The sequence below is a fragment of the Dunckerocampus dactyliophorus genome, chromosome 1, assembly GCF_027744805.1.
Source record: "Dunckerocampus dactyliophorus isolate RoL2022-P2 chromosome 1, RoL_Ddac_1.1, whole genome shotgun sequence".
Lineage (NCBI taxonomy): Eukaryota > Metazoa > Chordata > Actinopteri > Syngnathiformes > Syngnathidae > Dunckerocampus > Dunckerocampus dactyliophorus.
In genome coordinates, this window is record NC_072819.1 from 10,239,937 (window position 1) to 10,254,441 (window position 14,505).

General features: G+C 40.4%; 1 protein-coding gene across 1 annotated transcript in view; it reads left to right on the forward strand.

Moving 5' to 3' along the window:
• Window positions 1–1,062: 1,062 nt before the first annotated feature.
• Window positions 1,063–14,505, forward strand: part of ahr2 (aryl hydrocarbon receptor 2) — a 52,628-nt gene continuing 39,185 nt past the window's right edge. The window contains exon 1 of the mRNA XM_054775136.1: window positions 1,063–1,562. Within this exon, the coding sequence (XP_054631111.1) occupies window positions 1,504–1,562 (59 nt within the window). The 5' untranslated portion in view covers window positions 1,063–1,503. The remainder of the gene's footprint in view (window positions 1,563–14,505) is intronic.

A 14,505-nucleotide genomic window follows, 5' to 3' on the forward strand; every position in this document is an offset into this window, starting at 1 on the left:
AGAATTGTTGTAATTCAGCCACATTTCAGCATAAACCACCTTTTTAAGGCCATGCCACAGCATCTCAATAGGACTCATATCAGGACTTTGACTTTGAGGTTTTCTGGCAAAATTGAGACAAGCCTTAATGTTCTTTTTGTTCAGCAGTGGTTTTTGTCTTGGAACTCTGCCATGCAGGCCGCTTTGCCCAGTGTCTTTCTTGGAGCCTCACTGACCTTAACTGAGGCAAGTGAGGCCTGCAGTTCTTTGGATGTTGCTGTGGGGTCTTTTGTGACCTCTTGGATGAGTCGTTGCTGCGCTCTTGGGGTCATTTTGGTTCGTCGGCCGCTGTTCCATGTTTTTGCCATTTGTGGATAACGGCTCTCAGTGTGGTTCCCTGGAGTCCCAAAACTTTAGAAATGGCTTTCTAATCTTTTCCAGACTGATAGATCTCAATTAATCCCACTTGGGGGGTGGGGGGAATCACTTTTTCACACAGGGTCATGTACGTTTGGATTTTTTCCTCCTTTAATAATAAAAAGATTAATTTAAAAACTACATTTTGTGTTCAGTTGTGTTTTCACTGACTAATATTTACATTTTTTGATGATCTTGTTAGGTAATAATAATCCCCCAGAAGGATTTTAAAAACACAGCAGCTAGCAGGAAACATGATCATTTTCTCAAATTAACACTTCTTATGATAAAGATTAATATTTAAAAGCTTTTTGGGAGGGGTGGGGGGTATATACACATTGTTACATAACTAGCAACTTACAGACAGATAACTAACAGATTTCAAAAGCAGGAAAAATGTGGCCTATTTTCTGCTGCCCACGCTGAAGACCTTGTGTTGAGAATAAACCTTTTGTCAGTGCAGTACAAGGATGTGGAGGGCCTCAATGAATGGGTTTGCCTTGGGCCCCCACCCAAATGACCAAATACGTCCCTGAATGAACTTTTAAAAAAGTATTGGTATCATTATCGGTCTTGCCGCGATATCGGATCGACACCAACAAGTGCAGTATCGCCCCAGTGCGTACACGCAAACTTTTACTGTAGCTGTAAAAAACATTGAATTTTTAAGGTCCTCCTTAAGGTTGGCGCGCATCTAACCAGGGCGTCTATGCCGGCTCATATGTAGTCCACCTTAAATATTACACAACCTTTGGGTAAGGAAACAAGCAGCAGTTCTTTTTTCGCAAGGCGGCGCTCAGGGTGTCATCTCGAAGGATATTCTTCCTTCAAACGCTCTTCGTGGTTTGGTGAACTTTTATGAAAGTTTGCACCGAAGCTGTGATACTTTCTTAACTTCTGATGGGCGTTTGGACCGAAACAAACAAGCAAACACAAAAAGTTGTTTTTCTCCACCGAGAGCTCCCTTGGGAACGCGTAGCATCAACTTTTTGCTTCTTTTCTTCGGTGATGTGATTCTCCTCGGTTTGTCTGGAGCTGTTTTGTGTGGTTTTTATTCAAGGCGGGATTACGTTTGCCACTTTTGGGAGCGCGAGCGCGGATCTCAACATGCTGGCGAGCTCGGCGCTTTACGCGGCCAAGAAACGGAAGAAGCCACAGCAGAAAATGTAAGTCATAACTCATCCGGCAGTCGTTATAATGTTGTCTTTTGCTATCGCATTGCTATGGCTGCTGTTGCTATTCTCTTTAAATGTCTAGTGACCTACTGCGTATGGCGGTGGTGTCCAAAATGCGGCCCTGGGGCCATTTTTGCTAATTCTTCCAAATGAATGATCGATATACGTTATTAGATATTACAGTAACTTTTAAGATACTGAAAACAACATTTTTCTAATGTCCTCTGGTGGACTAGAGGACTAACACAAAGACCATTTTTTTCATATACTGTAGAATTATGAAGATGGTTGATGCAACACTTGCATTAAGATGGAAAATGTATGTGTGTGACCAGGAAGAATAATAGGTCTGAAAAGGTATGGCCAGGAAATGTACAAAATGTTAAAACCAAGAAAAAGTCAGGTTCAAGAGAAGTTTTCGATTTCTTTAATGCCCAGTGGTTATATTATTGTATAAATGGACTATAAAAGATGAACGAATCATTCATTTGTCCACTGCAAAGGACATTGCATTAAAAATAGACACATTTTCTAACACAGAAAATATTGTGCGATATTGTTTTCACCCAAAACAATAATTTAATGCAAAGTGCTTACTTTCTGAAACTCAGGAGGTTAAATACCACCTTCACACTTTTATGTCTATTTATGTGCAGCAATCTGCAGACCGGCAGTGTGTGTATATAATATATGCACAGTGTTTCCCACAGGACTGCAAAGTGTAATTTGCGTTATTGGCCATGACGCAAAACTGAGCGCTTGTGTGTGGACAGGTAAACCTGAGCTGTTTGGTTTGTGTCATAAGAAATGTGCGACATCATCTCATACTTTTAAACCGTGTTTAACAACGGAACATTAAGTAATTGACTTTGTGCAGTGGTTGGAGCATGTGTGTGCGCCTCACAACACACATGGTCAGTTAAAAAAAAATGATGATGTGTCCTCAGCTCTATGTAAGCGTACGCTAATTGTAAAGATAATGTAGACGTCTTCGTACATCTAATATCTCACTATATGGTAGCGTTGAAGTGTGTTGCCGCTGGAGTACCCAGCATGCCTTGTGGGTAAATAACAGTTGAACTTTTATGAGTTTGTTGTAGTTGTTGTTACACACAAGGAATGGTTATGTGTGTTACCTTACCTCTTACATGCTGTGCTGTTCATTACTTGGCTCGTAGTGTGAGTACCTCTGCTTTACAGTTTGATGACTGTTTGCACTGTGTTGTCACGCTAGTTGCTGGCTATCGCTTGCAAATTGAAGAGCAGTGTCCATAAAGGCGTGCTCCAAATTAAATAATTTGAGACCAAACACTTGAAGAACAACACTGCCCGCTAGCAGATCTAATTTTGGTAAATATTTTTCGCAATTCAGAATTTAACTGCATAAAAATTGTCATGCATTTTTGTTTGGCCCGATAAAATAACCGGCGTTCATGGCCGCCACTCACGGCTGTTGGTTTTCATGAGCACGTCTGTGGTGCGTGCACACATAGAAAAGCAGGGGATCAACCAGTCATTTTGTTGTTACGATAGGCCATACCTTCAATCATAGCAGATGTTAATAGCTAAACCTTGCCAAATTGCTATCATTAGCTGACAACAAACATGACCAGTGGGCATGCGTGTGTTTCGTCTGTGTACTCAAAGCGGGAAGAGGCGGGACATGTTGCTAACAGTACTTTCAAATGTTGGCGCCCCCTAGGGAGCTCCCTGCATACAGTCCCTTTAAGCAAGCTGAAGTGCCTGTGACTCTGCAGAGTAATGATGCCATCTACTGTGCGGACTTGTAACGACAGGCCACACACGCAGCTCTATTATAATGTGTTTGTGAGTAAGGGCGACCAGATCTTTCTGTGGTGGTCCAAATTTAAATGAATGAACAGCCTGGTAATACATTTAAATAACATTACCACTTATCATAAAACTACATACCCTGCAGTTGTCGCGCAATGGGAGCAGCCAGCTTACAGAAACAACTGTTGCTTCAGTGTTATTTCCTACCAACAGTCGAGCTATCATGTGTACACTTTGTGTGAGCGCTTGTTTTTGGAGGTTGCAATCAGCATGCATACAAAAGTCTGCATTGTTGTCATAATTGGTTTGTGGAGCGACACAAATTGTGTTAAGTGATAAGATGCAGAACATTGTCAGTTAGTCCTACAGTTTGCCGCTTGTGTAAACGCCTTTTCAGAAATAATCTATTCATTATACAGATCTTCTTACAAACAGGCTTGTGGGGAAAATACCAACATGAAGTCGATGTATTTACTCGCTGGAAGAAGTGTGGAATGATGCTCAGATAGATTTGTGCTGCCATTCACAGAGTGTGTAAGGGACCCTTGACAAAATTCTATAGTCAGTAAGTTTACATGCACACAAAAAATGAAATATTGCATGAAGTTGTTGAAACCAGCTTTTTTTCTTTTTAAATGTTGGATTAACACACGGTTGGAAATGTGGTTGTAAATCAGACCACTCTTGCATGTACCGTATTTTCATCGCTCTGGAGTTTGTCGCATCAAAAAATGCATCATAAAGTGGAAAAAACATATAAGTTTCAGTGGACTTTAAGTCGCATTTACCCGCATTTATGATGGAGCTATCATCATTATTTTTTTTTTTTTAGGAGTGCCATGCCGCTGCTCCTAACAACATTAAATTCACGAGAGATGAAGACGAAGCCAGAAGCCATCATATCATTATAGTAATGTTTACACCAACAAGGAGACAAACTAAAGCTTCACAAGCTGAAATAAGACACATTTTTAAGTCTGCGGATACAATAAAAACTTACCTGTTAAATAAACATCAGAATGTTCTCAAAGAAGACACTTTAAATACATGACATGACATGTAGAAATGTATTTACAAATTAATTCAAAGACTAAAAATCATATGTATTTAATTAGTCAATGGCTGACACAGCAGCTACAATTTCCAAGGTAGACATAATTAGCATCCTAATTAAACAACACTGCTGTCTAAAATACGATACATCTCAATCCACACAGGTATCATCATATCACTATAGTTGCACATGACTTACTTTTCCAAGGCGGAAGCATATCAGAAAGTATTCCGTAACAAAATAAATCCTGTATTTGTGCCTCACTGCAAACTCAACTCACTGACATATCACCAAAAAACAACCACCGCCCTACTTCAACTAAAGGCAAGTTAAATTCCATCCATTTTCCGTTTATCAGCGATCGCAGGGGCAAGAGCCTAAGCAGAGAAGCCCAGACGGTTTCTACTAGCAACAGTTAGCTATTAGCATGTAGTATAACAAACCCACACAGCTAAACGACCTGAAATTACCAAACTTTGTCCTAGAATTTCGGAGGTGCACAGCATTTGCCCAACAGTGAAAATAGAGTGAGTCGGAGACAGATCAGCGTAATCGGAGACAGATCAGCGTGAAAAATGGAGTGACTGAACTTATTTGGAAATCCTGGACTATTTTAGGCCCTGTTCACACGGGAACGGAAAAAAATGTCGGATTAGTAAATAGTCGCATCCAGACGGGAATGGATCACTGAGTGAAAATGGTGTAACACATAAGGCACACCTAAACAGACACACAGACAGAACCATGTGACACCCAAACTATACAGTAGACAAAGAAAGAAAACACATGCATATAAAGTCTTCCGCTTTCCAGTGCTTGTCTAGACTGATGGCGAAGTGGAATTACTTCTGCGATTTTGCCATTTTGGAGTATAAGACAAAAACATTTCAGGAGATTGTCCACTGGTTTGAGTCATGCCAGTCGAAGTATTTAGATAATATTTTGGCTTGTCGGCAGAGGTCACTTCTGGTCACATGACGGCGACAACATCGTTTTCAGAAAGCAGCGGTTTGCTTGTCTACACAGCAACGGCAAGCCGGCATTGTCAGATTTTCACACTCTGTAAGCCGTTTTGAAAAAAAAAAATACAGTTCCAGGGCACCCAGAACGCCGTGACCGTGGGGATGAAAGGCTGAAACGATAACGTTTCTCACCTGAAAATGTTCCCGTGTGGACAGCCCCTGCAGTGCATGCAAACGTAGTGAGTGTTGCCAGCAATGGTGTGGTAAAGTAACATGAGGGGAGGTTCTTTGAACTGCACCAGTCTCATCAACACCTTAGTAGTAAAAAAAACCACATTGACGTGTTCTTTGCACTGTACGAAATAATAGTGGTAGTTTGATTTTGCTGCTGTAGTGAAACAAAAGTGCATTTGAATTGAATGGGCAAAATTTGTTCTCTCTCATGTTTGGGCTCATAATGTGTTTGTTTAACGGAACTACGGCATTCCAATATTATCCCGCCAGCATTACGTTGTTTCACAATCACTTATTGAGATTTAGACATAAATTCTTCCAAAAACCTCCGTGTTGAGGTTCCGACTAGTTCTGGAATGGACCTTATGTAACGGCTTGAAACATTGTCACAGGAGCGCCACAGTTTTCCACGAAAAGTATGGTACCTATACAAACACAACTTGACGTGAGAACGTGTGCACCGCTACGCCACCTTTGTAGATGGCGTGCGCACTTTCACAAGTGAAATCGTATGTTTGAAATAAACATGCAGTGGAAGCCAAGAAAGATGTCTGGGTCATTAAATATGCATTGACTATTTATGGCGAATTGAAAGCGTGGAGAGGGTGTGACTTGGGGTGGAGTCGCGTACGCACATTTGGACAGCAGGTGAAGCACAAATTGCGTGAATGTGCGCATACGCCGCATTTCACAGTTTGTATTTTGCTGCATTCAGCTGGGATAGGCTCCAGCTTACTCATGACCCTAATGAATACAAGCATTACTACTGTAAAGGGGTGGAATTTTTGCAGCATATTTTAACCAGACTACAAGCAGCAATGGTACAAAAAGAATGACGATGTTTTAGCAACATAAGTGTAAACAGGATTTTAGTTTTGGTGTCTGAAAAACAGTAAAGCTATTTTAAACTCATTCAGAAAACACAACATCTCATGTCTCTCAAGTAGAATGATGCTATAAAGAAGAATCATATCAAAAATAAATATTTTTCATAGCATTTACACTACTCCTCCATGTCTAGTTGCGGGCCGCAAAATATGACCCGGTGGGCCACAAATGTCCCGCGGGCTGCGAGTTTGAGACCCGTGATTTAGAATTTTCTCAAAGGCATCTGATTTGTCCGTGTGGGCCGCTGCAAATTTCAGTTGAGGTTGATGTGTTGATTTCATAGCAGAGGCGTCTTTCTTGGTCAGCAGCCTCTCATTGTAAAACTGGATTCGCTGTGGACTCTGACACTGGTGTGTTCCAACAGTTTGTAGTTCACGGTAGACTTGATGTTTCCTGAACATCCTAGCCACCTTGCTTTCATCTGAGGGTGACACAAATGGCTCTAACTAGAGGCACTGTTGACTGAGTTTCAACTAACTGTATTTGCCTGAAGAAGAAGAACATGGTGTCAGCCACAGGCTATCTACATCTATGCAGGCCTCTGCTGACACAACTCTTATAAATCTGAAAGCCCACACCTTAACTGTTTTATTTCATATCCAAATTGAACTAAAAACTATCAATCTCCTCCTGCTAGTATTGATCTAACACCGAGACAGTGTAGTATGCTGATGTGTGGATTGATCCGCCCACTCTCTAGTAGAAGACAATGATTATTGTTTCACATAAAGTCTAAGTGTGTGTCAAAGTGGTGAATCATGTGTCTCACGGCTCCAAAGTATGCTAGTTAAAGATCATATTCCTCACTTTGATGTTATCAGTTTGAGATGTTAATCCTGGCCCGATAAAGCCTGTACAGAACTTTGGTGGAACCCTGGTGTGTGACTGTGTGTGAAGCTTTACCTGCATTCATCACAACTCGACATGTTTCCATGAGGGAGGAGGGCGGAGTAATATGAGACACGCTGTGTGTTTTTTCTCAACATACTTTCTTCCCGTCTTTCCTTCTGTCTCGCTCTTTTTTTTTTTCCTTACTTCCCTCGACCCAAATGAACATAGTTCTGTGTCACGCAAATGCTTATGTAAGTCGGCCATGTTCCCTCAGCCTGTTGTTTAGTCAAAGTTTCTCTTGGGGATTCATCTTCCTTTGTTTTTGGCGAGTTACAAACGTAAGACGCCCCAAGGTAGTTCTGTGGCAGTTAAAGGAGTAGCACTACAGTAGATCCCCACTTTTGTTGCTATCCCAAGACTACCGGCAAATGGCATAAAAAACACAGAGGCTTCCATAAAAATGTACAGTATACGTTTGACACACAGCTCGCTCCCCCCCTCCTCCAAATGTTCCTCTGCGTGACATTGATGTTGTCCTCAGATCAACATTTGCAATAAAAAGAAGTGTTATTGTACTATTAGATTCAGCTCCAGGACCCTCCACATCTCTCTTCAGTTGCCATTGTTCGCGCGTGGCGCAATCCATGTTTAAGCCCTAAATATACCTCACACATTTTAAATGACAATATGTTAAGGTACTCAACGCTAATGCTAATGTAAGATGATCAATGAACAGATGCAATTGGAGTCACATGCTCGCCTTTAGCCTGGTCGTCATGGTGGTGTGAGAGCAGGAGTGGCCAAACTGCAGGCCGCCAAACTTCTTAATAAAAGTTGATACTTTTTTTTTTTTTTTTTTTTACATCAACAGGTGTAGTGGTAGCATGACTAGTAATGTTATTGTGGCAAGTTCCAGTCACACAGGAAGTAGTCAGAGCCAAAGTATACCTCTCCCTCCAGTGGTTTGAGCAGCAGTCCAAACAACCCCCTCACCCATGGTGCAAACAAAAACAGGGCAAAAGTCAACACACGTCTGACACGCAATGTAACCTATCCACTGCATCATGTGGTCATACAGATGGGCCTGCCACATAACAAAATTTGCTAGTAGATAATTGTGCTATAAATTATTGACGATAATTGATAATTTCGACCTTTTTTCATTAAAGATTATCATTCAAAGATCATTGTGTCATGTCACATTTGAGGCACTCGATGGAACTCAAGCCGGACCCAGAAATCTGTAATTTTAACATTGACAAATCGTGGGAGGTCACCAATTCACATACCAATCCTACTCATGGTGTCAAAAGAATTACACACAGCAGCACATTAGGTGGAGAAAAACAGACAAGACACTACCAAAGTATTTTGCAGAATATTAACCAACTGCTATGTGAGCTCTAAGCATGCACTTTCCAGCCATTTACAAAAACTGTACAGCAAAGCACGCTGGGAAACAGGAAGTGCTCCCAGCGACGCTACACTAGAAAGATCGTCTCTGTTAAGAAAAAAAATTCTATTGTTAATTATTGTGGGGGATCGTATTTGAGCTGTGTAACATAATGGACATGACAGACTGCACGACTTGCGTGAGTTTTAAATGGTAGCCGTCTTTTTACATCATAACGTGCTGCACAAGCTATGGCAGCTCAGGAGGGACACAAAAGACATCACCGCTTCTTACACACACACAATACATTACAAACTGGACCACAGCTGAGTGGGCTTAAATGCAATGTTGCTGATATGTTCTTCAACACGTACAGTATTCTTTCACTCACTTACAGTATATTGCAGTTTGTACATGTGCATGTACGTTCTCCCAGGCAATTCCTTCTGTCTGTCTAACATTTCCCCAAATGTTGGCTTTTCAACCGTATTGAAAGGTTACATTTCTTTTGCAATGCAGCTAGCGACACTGTGAACGCGCACCATTTTGCTGAGAAAACAGAGAGACTAAGAGATGGAGCAGGCGCGCATATACGTGCATGTCGGTTTATCGAGGGCATTTCCAGTATTAATAATAACAACCACGAAGCGCTGTAACAATAAATGTCGTAACACGAGGACGGCCTCTTGTCCTGAAAAGGTGTCACTTCTGCCAGACAAAGCACTCTTGTGTTATCGCAGAGGAGTGTTTTTTCAAGTCCAACTCAATCCCATATTGTGCTGACTGACACACCCATCACACGACTGATGTCAGATAATGCTAGAGGCAGCAACACTGGACGCTCATTGTTCTCAAGGAGAGTCCTGCCGTCAGGAATGCATTGATAGGCATCTCGCCTTGATTTGGGATCCGTTGTGTTTTGGAGGATTATTGGAAGCAGATGGCTCGTTTACAGGACGGAGGGAATGTTAGCATCTTACAGTTTTCATCTACAGAACATTACTTCTCTGGCAGTCATGAACACACCGCCGTGGCAGCTCATAGTTGACCAAAGTAATACGTTCACTAAAATTATACTCACTAATGATATGGTGTAATAATGTTGATTGTCTTACAATGAGTAAATCAGTGATAACTGGATACATGTAATTCCACTTCTTATCGAACAAACATTTTTGATCTGCTTCAGAACAAAACCAGTTGCGGTATTTGTTTCATTGTGTACTTATAAAATCAATCAATTCATCAATAGGCTTACCAGTACATGCAACGTAACATACTCAGCCCATTAGTTCACTGCAATGAATGAGTATATATAATACCCTCTTATACCCCCAGAATAAGTTCTTCATCTGAAGCAAATGCTGGCCAGCAACTAGCTTGACACACGGCGCCAACGGAGCAAGCACGGAGCAAGAACAAGCACGGGCATTACGGTTTGTTGAAGATTTTGTAGCAATGTGTGCAGAGGCTGACATTCCATTAGAAAAGTTAGCCAGGCTACATCCATTTCTGAATTACTGGGCAAAATTGTCCATCTCGCCCAACTCCAATAAGCACTAACAGCAAAGACACAAAGTTATAAAGTGCCACTGCACACTCCTCCTACCCAGCATGCCTCACAGTCACACTGTAAATAGTTAAGGTAAGAATTACGCATTTGTTAGTTTCTGTTTATTACCCTCCCTGTAGCAGTAATAGTCGGTTATGTGTTTTCCCATCTATGAAGCGAAGTTGACTTTCTGTTTAATAATCTGCCCGTCTGTTGCATTGTGATGCCAAGCTCATTACGGCTTGCTCCAAGATTGAAACTCTTCCTCAGACCGAGCAGTCTTATATGTTTAAAGTATTTTTGTGGGATCATAAGTAACATATCACTATATATTCTTTGGCATATAAATGATAATACAGCAATTTCAAAACAGTTTACAAAGGCTCCTTCTGTCAATGCTGATGTATGCAGAAACTTAATGCCTTGTTTCCAGTTTTCGGACATGTGACTTAACATTGTACTTTCTGTATTATTCTCTCCCTGTATAGACGCTTATTATTTTACTTAATAATAATTTCCTGTTAATAGCTGATTAGTCCACTGTAACTCGGTTCCAGATAGACTTCTGTTAATGTGCACTACTGTAGGGGTGCATTGATTACAATTTTCTGTGCGATCACCGGTCTTTAAAAATCCTTTAAATACCGATTTTTAAAAATAACTGACAGCATACCCCTCCAATGTTCCAATCTTATTCTGTTGAAAAACATTAAACAATACCTGTGCAACAATACAAACATGTTGTTTTAACTTCACATGAGGTATTTCTCTCAAATAGAAAGGAAAAGTTTGGAAATTTGCTGTCCAATCTACTAAATTCTATCAGTTCCTTTGGACTTTTATTTTTCACAAAACAAATAAAACTTGCACAACAGCTTACACTGCAGACCTGATTAGAGCCTCTTACCAAAAAAATGCACTGCGACCGAAAATAGCTTACTGTCCAATGCCATGAGCTCTCTTCAATGCTCATACTGTAAGTGCTAACCAAAGACGCTATATAATAAGACTGTCCCCTTAGCCGCAAATGCATGTAACAGAGATTAGTACACTATGGCCACAAAGTCTGCCACGATGGTAAGTAAGGGTGGGGAACTGGGTGGGGCTAGTCGCACAACAGTGTAAAATGTATTCACTAGCTCTGAGCTAACTCTGACTCTTGTGTCACGAGATCTTGCGGAATTAAAACGTGACGAGATTCCTCGTTTGGAGAAAAGCTGTCTCGCATGAACAAGGCATGCAGAAGCCATTCAGACTGTGAACTATGGAATACGCTACTATGAATGATAACACAGTAATATGGACGTGGCAGTGTGCGAAGCATTATAGAAAGCGCACATTACGTGCTTTACACACACTTTAAACCCTGCAATCCAACCTAGCTTGGTGTTCCCAGCATCAGCGAGTGACGTGTAGATGTTTTTTCATCGGAGTTGAAACAGCTGCAGTGCGTGTTTATATGCAAGCAGAAGCTGTAGTAATTCTACAATTCATCAAAGTTACTTAATATTTATCAGATCAAAACCCGTAGGTCAGGGGTCACCAACGTTTTTCCTTGTGAGAGCTACTTTTACAAAATGAAAATGGCCAAGAGCTACTCATTTTTGTAACATTTATTTTCAGATCTTATTTTAAACCCAAACAAAGCAAATATGCTTGTTTTACCAGAACATGAACAACATGCTGGTGTCCACAACTCACATTTTGTATTTCAGAATGCATTTCTTTCTACTGTTCTTTCATTATTAACTGAAAACCTGAATGAAAAGCAGGCTTGCGGGCACCTCATGTGGTCGTGGGGGGCTACCTGGTGCCTGCGGGCACCATTACAATTAATCACCAGCAACATTAATAATGGCAGCACCGGGTCTGCCCGGAGCAGGTGTCCGATTGCTCTCAGCGTGTGTCAGACATGAGGACAGACGTTGGTGACCGTAACTCTAACACTTCATGAGTAGAGGACATCCGTGTTGACAATTTAATGGAACGTTTGCTGTACTTAGTGAGTAGGGGTACACATTAAAAGTGAAAGACAGTCATGCATTATTTCCGTGATTAAATACAATCGGTTAACAAAGGTGAAGTATCTACCGCACAGGATCTCCACATCTGATTGCTCACCGACAAGCTGGAACTATTAATGCAGACACCCCTATTGAAAATCTGCAAACGATTGTCAGACAGTGCCAATTGTCTGGGACAATGTACATTTGACCAATGGCAATTCCACAACTTTATCTAGTGAAAGATTACATAATAAAGGAAATATTGCATTGTCAAGATAAATTATTATTTGTTATTATATATTATCACAACAGTGCTTTATTTGGTTTCAAAAAATGTTGACAATGATATCGTTTAGCGTCAATTTGTGGGACAGTAAACATATCAAAAAGCAGCTTCATGGTTTTGTGACTCGGTTAAATAAAAAAGTTGTTGTCCCGTCATATGTTTTTATTTTACTTTTCTTGTGGAGTTGGGTGTCTCGTGACACCCCTATTTACAGAACAGAATGTATATACAGTATATAAATGTAAAAATCCATTGTAATGCACAAATATTACCTAGATGTAGATCTGTAGAGAAGCAGTCTGAAATAAAGTTTTTCCTTCTTCATTTGACTTTTTTCCTTCCTTACAGTGTTACCAACAGTTAAAGGAAAACTGCACTTTTTTTTGGAATTTTGTCAATCATCCACAATCCTTATGTGAGACATGAACACACGTCTTTCTCTTTTCTGTGCGTTCTGTAGATATAAAAACAGCTAAAAAGAGGCAGCTAAGAATGCACATAATGGGACGCACTTATTCCGCCTATAAAGCCTTCTGAAAAAAACCTCCAAAAACCGCCAACGCTCCATTTACTTAATGAGACCTGTATATTAAACAAGCTACATCATCATTGTTATTATTACTGTTATTGACATTGTTACGCCGAAGAACTACGTTACTTCGTATATTATTATATTATGTATTGTGTAAAACTAAGACATGAATAACATCAAATTAAGAGCGCAAAATGAATGCCGACCCACCATCCACCAGTTCAAGTTCCAGCCAAGTTTTTCCAGAAAGATTATTACATGGCTGTTTGACATGTGTGGTAAAAGGCAGTGCGCTAGCATGAATTAGCTTGAGACAAATGTGCACATTAGCACTCAATAAGTCATCAAAACTTACCTTTATGCATTCCCACATAGTATCAGCATTTGAGACCAAATATGAGGTGAAAGAAAAATGGTAAAAATACAGTGGTAGTCTATCTGTGTGGCATGAGATAAAGTTAGCACACGTACATGCGTCAAGTGAGACGGATGTAACAGAGAGAATCTGGCCACTTTTCAAAATAAAACATAAACAAAAATGAAAATGGAAATTATTTTTTTTCTGTGCGGCCCGGTACCAAATGACGCACGGGGTTTGGGGACCACTGCCTTAGGCCACTACCAAGGTATCATAAGTACTGCCATACTACTGTAGGTAACGCTACATATTGGATTCTCCCACCACTGCTCCTGCTGATGCTAGGTGTAGTGTTTGTTTCTCTGTTGCTATGTGAAATCAGTGCTCCCAAAGGAGGTTCCGGTTATGCTTAAAATGACCAAAATGTGGCAAAATACTGTAAGTATTACATGTTATCATGAATGTGCCTGTTACTACATGGTTACAGCATGTATATAAAATAATAAAATGCTGTTGGAGGTTTTACGTGCATTGATGGGCTGCCTCTTTATATCTGTTTTAATATCTTCAGAACACACACAAAAGAGAAAGACGCGTGTTCATGTCTCACATAAGGTTTGTGGATGATTGACACAATTTGTCCTTTATCAAGAAACATACATAAATGAACTGCGGTTGACACATTTGAGGGAGAAAACATTTTTATGTTTTAGAAAATGTTTTACCCCAAAACACTAACATTTTGGACATAAAATTGAATGCACAGACAAGAGACCAGGGGCCATGTGTGGCTCTTTTCATGTCTGCCTCTGGCTCTCACACGTTTCTTAACACTATAAATTGTTTTAATTTTCTTTTGTGTTTTTGCTGACATTTTAAAGTAAAACTTTTCTGAAATGAAAAGTAAAACTATAAAAAAAAAACTTTCAAAATATAAAACATAATTTATTTCAATCCCTGTAGCCATTTTCTACCGCAATGACTGTCCTTCTGATAGTTTCCGGTCAGATGCGACTGTAGCGGGGTAGCCTATCGGGTCATTGA